The sequence below is a fragment of the Glycine soja genome, chromosome 20 (assembly GCF_004193775.1).
Source record: "Glycine soja cultivar W05 chromosome 20, ASM419377v2, whole genome shotgun sequence".
In the NCBI taxonomy this organism is placed as follows: Eukaryota; Viridiplantae; Streptophyta; class Magnoliopsida; order Fabales; family Fabaceae; genus Glycine; species Glycine soja.
Window position 1 is genome coordinate 2,121,597 of NC_041021.1, and position 9,852 is coordinate 2,131,448.

General features: G+C 28.0%; 1 protein-coding gene across 1 annotated transcript; it reads left to right on the forward strand.

Moving 5' to 3' along the window:
- Positions 1-1,076: 1,076 nt before the first annotated feature.
- On the forward strand, positions 1,077-4,642 carry LOC114403551 (TMV resistance protein N-like). The gene is made up of 4 exons (XM_028366569.1): positions 1,077-1,253; positions 1,338-1,477; positions 1,800-1,986; positions 4,469-4,642. Exons 1-4 carry the CDS (start codon positions 1,077-1,079, stop codon positions 4,640-4,642), a joined length of 678 nt encoding a protein of 225 aa, XP_028222370.1.
- The last annotated feature ends 5,210 nt before the right edge of the window (positions 4,643-9,852 follow it).

A 9,852-nucleotide genomic window follows, 5' to 3' on the forward strand; every position in this document is an offset into this window, starting at 1 on the left:
AAAATGGCGGTGCTTTACTATATATTAGACTGAAGAAGATACGCTAACGCAAATACAATAGTATTATTCAATTGTTACTAGTTTACTGAAATAATGTATAATCTTATAAGGCATTTTAGAAGAGCAACTAATATCGAAGATATATATTTTATAAATCTTCGTGGAAGGTTTCTATATACTTGTGAATATAAAACTAACAAATCCATTGGTTTATTTCAAAAAGTCAAAAAATGAGGGTTTTTTTTATTTTATATATAGTATTAAATTAAACTGAAGAAGATAAGCTGTTGCTGTTTCCACTGTTAGTATATTAATCTTACAAAATTGCCGGTGAATCCAAAACGCGAATACATTTCACTTCATGTGTGTTTGAATAAACATTGAAAAAATTGATTTTAAATAAAATTAATTTTGATTAAATTTAATTTTGAAATTATATGATTTATGTTTGAATGTTTTATTATAAAATAAGTTATGAATAAAATTCAGTATAAATTTTTGAATCTAACGCATAAATTACCTAAAATTACTTCAACTTAGCATCAATTCTGATTTTTTCTCTAATGTGAAATTAAATATATGAAAATATATTTAAAATTAATTTTAAATCAAGAATTAATTTTGCTAAACCAAACACACAAGACTTCATTTGAGAGACTGAGAAAACATTTTATACTTATTATTATTTGCATCATCAAACTTAATTGCATTATTTTATTTATGTAGGGTCATAAATTATATATAAAGCTTCATCCATAATCATATATAGTAGCCTTTCTTCTCGGTTCTCATGTAGAGTGTTTAAAAAAAAATTGGTTCGGATTAGATTATAATCAAATTTAAACTGGATTGATTTTTTTTCTTGAATTAGTTCAAGAGAAAATAAATGTATTATTTTATAAAATTAATTTAATTTTCTAGAAAATTAGTTCGATTAACCAAACTAATTTTTATTAGAAAAAAATAATTCAAAAATTAGTTTGAAAATGAATACGAGTTAAAAATTAATTCAACAAAAACAGTTGAAAATCAATTAGATTTTTTTACTGAATTAATTTTCACACACCTGTATTCTCATGGCTTTGCGATCAAGTTCAGATGCATTCACCAACGATGTGTTCCTCAGCTTTAGAGGCTCAGACACCCGCCTTGGTTTTTTTGGTAATCTCTACAAAGCTCTTAGTGACAGGGGAATCCACACTTTCATTGATCATGAGAAGCTTAAAAGAGGAGAGGAGATAACACCAACACTTGTGAACGCAATTCAAGAGTCCAAGATTACCATCATTGTGCATTTGTGCTCTCTATAAACTATGCTTCTTCCTCATTTTGCTTAGATGAACTTGCAACCTATCCTTGACAGTGTCAATGGGAAAAAAGGACTGTTGGTTTTGCCGGGTTTTCATAACATGGATCCTTCAGATGTTCGACGCTGGAAAGGCAGTTATGGAGAAGCATTGGCTAAGCATAAGGAAAGGTTCAAGTTCAACCATAACATGGAGAAGTTGCAACAATAGAAGATGGGTCTGTATCAAGTAGCTAACTTGTCTGGCTATCATTTCAAAGATGGGTACCTAACCTTACCAATCTTTTTTACTTTATTGTTTTAGTTGGATTAAGTTATACAGATCTAATAATTTGACGTTAAAATTTAAAGAGAAAAGAAAAGTTTGTTAACCTTGATAGACCACATATATTCTTTATTGAAGTCAATTCTGTTGGACCGGGATTGAACTACTAGTCTACTATTGATAGAAGGCTTTTAGTTTAACTTTATTGATTTTTTTTTTTTGAAACAGAGCTGGATACGAATATGAGTTTATTGGGAAGATTGTTGAGAGGGTTTCCAGCAAGATTAATCATGCTACTTTATATGTTGCAGATCACCCGGTTGGACTGGAGTCACAAGTGCTAGAAGTAAGGAAGCTTTTGGATGATAGGTCTGATGATGGTGTCCAGATGATAGGGATCCATAGAATGGGTGGGGTAGGAAAATTAACACTTGCTCGAGTTTTTTTATAACAGTGGTCTCTCTGATTATTCAGTTTATAAGTTTTAAAACCTAAAAATCTTATTTGCATGGTACCACAACATTGTCAGGGAAAAGAGTTTATTCAAATTTTGTCATTGTTTTGTTACACTTTAACTCAAAGCATTAAGATTCAGGTTTATGTTTTTTTTTTTTTTTTTTAACTGATACTCATCTTTTCAAATTCTAATCAAGATGAAATTTTACCTTCACACTTGTACTTCTTCAACACTTTTAAAACCTAAAAATCTGATGTGCATGTTACCCAACATTTGTCAGGAGTTTATTACCTCATACACTTTACCTGGCAATGAACACATTCTATCGATTTTGACCAGGAATGGAGGTGGTGTAGGAAGTCAATTTATTTTAGCTTGCTAATGATGTTTAAATTTATGTGATTTCATGTTATTTGTGTAAAACATTATCCTATTTACACTTCTAATTGATGATGTTGACTAATTGGTATTCTTTATTCAAGGATCTCATAGGTAAATCTGAGAACAAAAAATATAAACTGTTGACTATTTGTTGTCTGACATTGGTGTGTACGATAAAGGTCAAAGCATTCAAGCCTAATCATTTATGGTTAGTGTGTGTTACCTTATAATCTTATGTCTTTCATAATGATTTTGTTACTGGCCACTTTTTTTCTTTCTTTTTCAGCCAGATGATTAGGTAGCCAAAAATGCAAATTCTATCGGGAAGATGGAATTATCCAGATTTTCTCTTGGCTTTTATTATCCAGATTATCGTAAAAATTTTTATAACAAAAAGTGGATCTTTGAAATGTGAGTTCAGTCTGCAGGAGGTAAAAGAATAGAATATGTTTATTTTTTTTAACTAATAGTTAAATGTTATAAATATTTTATTGAAATTGAGAATATTTGAAATTAAATAATTAAATTCATATTAACTAACTTTTATTGTTTAAAAATTATTAAAAATATTTTTCCTTGAAAATTATTTAATCAGATAAAATTTAACATAAATTAACGTAAATATAATATTATATAGACTTTAAATCATTTAAGTATGTGATGTTAAATATATATTTTTCATTCATTCACTTAATTCTGTTTTGATATTTTTTTACAGTATGTTAAATTAATAATCTCTATAAAAGTGATTATAATGAAATAATCTATCTTGTATAAAAAATAATTTTATTATTATTACTTTCATTTGAGTTTTGTTATGTATTTTATTTGTTTGTACAAACTCCTTTACTTTTAGGAGACAAATATTTTGAAAATTAACTTATGGACATTTGAATCGATTTTTTTTTTCCAATAATATAAGAAATTAATATAGTTCTTAATATAAATTTTTCATACTCCTTGAAGTTTGTACAAAATTTATCATGGCCATACAAAATTCATCATGATCATATTAAATCTACCATGATTGTGATAAAAAACTTAAAGTTGATTTTCAATCTTGATAATTTTTTTTCTTGTATATGGTCAAGGACAAAACTTAAAGTTGTCGAATATTTTCTGTTGTCCAATGAGTATAAAAATGAAATAATAGATTTTATCAATTAAAAATATATAATCCTATGCAGGAAGCATGCCATCTATTAAACGAGCGTTCTAAAAATTGCAACATTTTTAATTTCATCTTATAAGACAGTAAAAATATCTAACATGTCAAATTACCGTAAGTTCTTTTCACGAGCTCACCAACGCATGAATGCGACGGTCCAGTTTGGCTGTGAGGATTGACGAGCGTTTGAAACCAATAACTTTATAAATCTCCGACGAATATTGCTTTCCAATAACATGTCTTTTTAAGGCCAATTTGTTAATGCATTACATGATTTTTTTTCCGACTTTGACTTCATAAATATAATTGGCGTTCACAACCAAAAGTGAATTTATCACATCATTTAGCAGTCTCAAAGATGTAAAATCACAGAACAAGATTTCTTTTTTATGTTTTCTCTAACAAGATGGTGTTAGTTTATGTAAGACAGGTTCTTAAGAGGGTTTTATGCGGACAAGAGACAAAAAAAATCATGTATTTTTGGAATTATTAAAGGAACTGTTAAGAAGAACATGATCGTTGTAGATTTTGTACGGTTGTGATAAAGCCACAGACAAGAAGCCAAGATTGAAAATCATCATCAATTTTCTGAGCAGGGCTGTGGTGGATTTTGTACTGTGATAGATTTTATATAGACCACAAGAGTATTTAAACAAATCACGTGATGTTCGTCGGAAATCTATTTGTTGAAGAAGATGAATCTTTGACTTGCTCCTTCAAGCTAAAGGAGGTAATTGCATATCAAGAGTTGAGTTTAATAGTTTTTTTTTCTAACAAATTATGGTTCTAGTTACTTTTTTTTGTCTCTTAGATAACCATTTTGCTTGAGTATGAATCCTTTGGTTGTGTTTAATTTTTTTATATATTAATGTTGTTATTTGGTATTTTTAGGTAGAAATGGAATGTTTGAGAGAGATGCTAAAAGTTGCAGTACATGCATGGTGCCCTGAGATTCGATCCATGAGAGTTGGTGTTGCTGCAAGAGTTAATGAAGAAAATGTTGACCTATTGAACTTGCTACCGGTCTGGTGGTCACAGATGTCTTATAGATCGAAATGCATATAAAATTGTAGTGAGTTCTATACGATTTTTGATGGGTGGTCATGGTTCTGTCAATGTATATAAAATTGTCTTGTTGCATGTAGTATGGGTAGGTAATATTCTGATATGAATAATATTCTGATGTAATAATAGGAAAAATAGAGACAAATTGGCATTAACATGTGGTTTGGAAAATACTATAAAACTGTTTATGGATTAAATTGTTGAAAGTCAAAACAATAAATAGCTTTTGATTTTTTTTTTCAATTTTTAATTACCATGTTTTTTTAGTTCCAAAGTCTCAATAAAGCTTATAAGCCATTTTCACTATGAGTTTATGATAACATTTATCAATCCAAAAGAACGCTGAAACTCAATTTATATACAAAGCAATTGAATACTTATCACCCCACCCATCGAAGAGAATGAATACAAAAATGTTGAGGTTCCATCCAATCATTTAACTGCTTCAAGGAGAACCAAAACTAGCTAGGGAGAAACCATAGAAGTTTTTTTTTCCAAAGAATTTGATTCCTTCCAAACAATCGAGGAGTATACTTTAGAAAGTAAAATATAAAGTTAAAATATATAATCAGTTAAAAAATTAACAGTCGAAATTATGATAAATACATGCACACACATATATAACAAATTATATAATTGTATAAATTAGGTTATAATAAGATACATGCATATATAAAACAAATCATAAATATAATTGTGTATACATTTATCTTATGAATTTAGTGGTAAAATGTTTAAATTTTTTACATACTATGATAGAAAAAGTCAACAAACTTATTATATATTTATTTGTAAATGAATAATAAATATAAATCAGTTATATATATATATATATATATATATATATATATATGAATTTGTAAATTTGTTTTATATCATTATTACATAACTTAATTTTTCTTATTTTTCAATTAATAGACATAATTACAGACTTAATCCTCTAAACATCACATTTGCTTTAGAGTAGCAATTCTTAAAAATACTCGAAAATTAGTATAATAGTCTCTCAAACAGTCGATGGAAAACCAGTAAATTTGAAGGCATGGCACATGACAAGACACAAGCAAATATGGGACAAATTAAATATGAAAAAAATAAGAGACCCTAAATTAGTGGAACTCAAACTTTTAGCTTCTTTCTAGTTTTTCTTCTAATTTTAAAATTTTTAGCCCAGACCCAAAAAATTTCTGATGAGAAAAGTGCCATAATAAATTCAGAAAGCTCAAATAATGCAAAGTACTTCCTTTTCGAGTATTTATTTAAAAAATAAGTTAATTTCAGTGTTATTTTAATTAAAAATAAATATTTTTTTTCTAAACCATCATTCATTGGATCATAACTTTGATATCAAACATAAAAATAATCTTTGATCTTATTAAGTAAAAATATTTTTATGAAAATCTTATTATATAAAACATAAGTAATTAAGATTTGTTTATATTTGAGATATAAAACAAGATATTTTTGTTACTTACATTCAGGACCGGAAGAAATGCATATAAATTCAAATTAAAACTTTATTTACCTATAAATTTTTATAAAACTTATCAAACAAAAAATTTAATATTTTAAAAATTTAATTTATGTCATGATCATTTTTATTACAATTGTCATGATCGTCACAACAATTATCATCATGATCCTGATGTTGTTGTCACCATTGTAACATAAGTTTAAAAAAAATCAGTAAAAAAATATAAATTAAAATTTTAAAATATTTGATTTGCTATATAGTAATTTTCTTTAAAGATTTTATGGTTAAATAAAATTTGAATTTGAATTTAAAATATTTTATTGTTGATCTTTCATTTTAATTTAACATTTAAGATAAATCATTATCATTTTCACATAAGATAATTATTCTTATATGTGTGTGTGATTTATCAGAAACTAAGATTCAGGTTAAAGTATACACGAATTTAGCTTTTTAGAAGCAAATGAGCGTGGATAAGTATGTGTTTGTGACCAATCTGCACTATGAATTGATCTTGAGATATTTTTACATTATTTAGTTAAACTAAAGAAACCCAAATGATGTTTATATTATTTTACAAGAAAATATAAACCACATTTAGATTCACTTGTGAGTTTTATTTTTTTTTCTTTTATGTATAACAACAACAAGGATCAAATTTAAGTTTTTGTGCTTCTATTCTAACCTTTCACCACTATCCTGACCCTAATGCGTTAATTAACTTGTAAGTTAACACAGCTGATAATCATAATCAGCCTTGTACTGTTAAACATTATCTATTTATCAACCCATTTCACGGATTTCTCCTTTGTCATCCCAAAATAAAAAAGCAACAATCTACAACAACTGTGTATATTAATTTAATAGGAGACATCACAGGCATTCTAAGAATTAATCCATGTCAAACAAAGAATTTCCAAGCAGCTGGATGAAAGGCACGCATAGCAACACCAATAAATTAGTTGAATTTAAAATTTTATCAAATGCAATCTTAGGGCATGGTGAATCGCAATCAAAAACTTAATTAGCTCTAAACACAAGTGAAAGTATACAAAATTTATTTTTCCTTTTGATTTTAAGGCATTCCTTCAAATATATCCCTCAGTTAAACACAACCTAACACACCAGCTTTTATATATATATATATATATATATATATATATATATATATATATATATATATATATATATATATATATATATATACACACACTGAATTTGAGTATCATATATGGAGGACTAGCTACTTACTTGAAGAGGCTACCATGTAGAATTGCCATCAATATTTCAAATAAAATCTTAAGCTGTTTAATTCACAAAAGGTAGAGAGAATATTTGTTCACATTAGTCATATATAGCCAGTTTTGAATAAACAGACTTGAACTGCATCACATGATATGTTGCTGCCATGTCTTAATTGCAGTAATTCCATTATTTGGAAACTTTAAAAAATTATTTGATACCGCATGTAACACTGTATACAATTATATTTATCTTTTATGTGCATACATATCTCAAAAATATATACTCCCAAATCAAAATGGACAACATTTTGTTGTCTTTTTTAATGTTCACACTTCACAACATTTTCTCAGTTGCAACTACTGCTAGGACTGAGCATGAGGTCATGTTTTCGGACCATTATGGTAGCAATTGATATCAACTTTGTAACAGTCACAATATATAATTGCAACTGATCTAAAACCATATGTATATGATATGAAACTAATATCGATTGAGAAATCATGTAATTATATACAAGTGATTAATATGCTGAAATTAAGTTGAATCGTTTAAATATTATTTTAATTTAATTTTTTATGAAAATATTTTTTATTATACTTTACTTATTTTTCAACTAAACTTTGAATTAATTAAAGATGTATATTTCCCCTAGTGTAAGGTTAAGGAAAAAAAAAATCTACCTAGATGAGCACAGATCAACCTAAACAAAATTTACGGCAAAAAAAAAAAGAGAAGAAAAATGCAAAATAGTACTCCATTCAATTGCCTACGTAGGTGTATACACTAGACCATTTTCAGTCGGTGGATCTTTATCTATCATATGAATATAATCCAAAATAGCTTTTCTAGCTAGCAGATGCTGAATTAATAGAATGAACATACATATTCCAGAAGGCTTAGGTAGATTGGACCACACATACAGTTGTCTACACAGGAAAATAACAATTTAAACCGCTTCCATTAATTTGTCTCTGTACTCGTATCAGAAAGCGCATCCCCAAAAAAAGTTAGAGATCAAGGTAGTTGAGATTATGAGACAAATGAGTACGACTAGAAACAAATATACGTGAACGATTATTTCTGTTAGATAGATCACTTTCATGTTGTAGAACCACACATATATACACAGATAGTATTGTGTAGTAATTATTAACCATAATATGTTAAATTCATGCAGATCATGAATTATTCACTAGCTATATATATAAGTTCATATTTTGTCTTATATATGGCCATATATTCTTCCATCTTTTTTGCTTTTGGTAATTTATATACAGACAACATTTTCTTTCGTTATTAACAAATATGTCAATTGACATGTGCCTAATAATTAATACTGGGAAGAGAATATAAACTAAGAAGGCATGTGCCTATACAAAGATACAGTTGAAATTAAAAGAAATAAACAATACAGAAAAGAAATTAAATGAGATTGAAAGTGTCAAGTATGTGAAAGCCTGGTACCTGAAATTGAAATTGTAGCATGAACAGTACCAGAATTCATCACTTGAGAAACTAATCTGTTGGTTATTGAGTGATTGAAGCTGCAAGATGACCTGATGGAAACCCCATCTTATGATAACCAAATTGCCCTTTGGTAGGTTTCCTTTAATTAAGGATTAATTCTTGGCTCAAAAACTTAAAAACGAAAACTTTTTCTTAAAAAAAGAAGAATAAAAAGAAGGTAAACTTAACACATGTTTTACAAAATTCCATCACTTTTTTCACCATTAATGATACATACTGGGAACCTTGAATTCGAAAAAAAAAACTGAATAGATGGATTTTTCACCATTATTTTCTCTAGTGAGTAGTTTTTTAAAATTAGGCATGAGATGAGAAAAAAAGAGTGTGGTGGTTTACCAGATCATGCTGGCAGCTTCAACCTCTCAAACCAACATGTGATGAAAAGAGTGATGAACCCCTTTCATTGAAGCAAATCCTGTGAGAGGGTACCAACAACAACATCTTGATACATAGAAATTAACAAAAAAGGGAACAAGCAAGCCATGCATGTTTGGAGTAATTAAAGGAAGACCCTCGTGATCCTCTTTATCTTCACACTGATCCATATATGAATGCCTGTGCGCAGCTCAATGTCTCTTTTCTTTCACTACTGTGACATAGAGGGAGTATTTAATTGTAGGTTTTGGTCCTTCTTACAGCTATTGACAATGACTTCCTTTTCCTCTCCATTCTCTCTCTCACTCTGTAGGGTTTACAATTGTTAATCATATTATAATTGGTATGAAAGGGGACCACATAATTGTCCTTAAGAAATTATTAATTAAAACGAAATTGGAAAAGTTTATATTAGAAGCTAAACTAATGTTAGCAAAAAAGTACCACTGGTCCTCCTCTTGGATGAGAGATCCTTTTCTTGAGGGAAAAGATGAGAGATTTCTAGTAAACATGTAATAAGTATTTAATGGTTTAATTATTCGTTTAATTTTTATAGGTCCATAAATTTTATCTTTATCTTTTAGTTTTT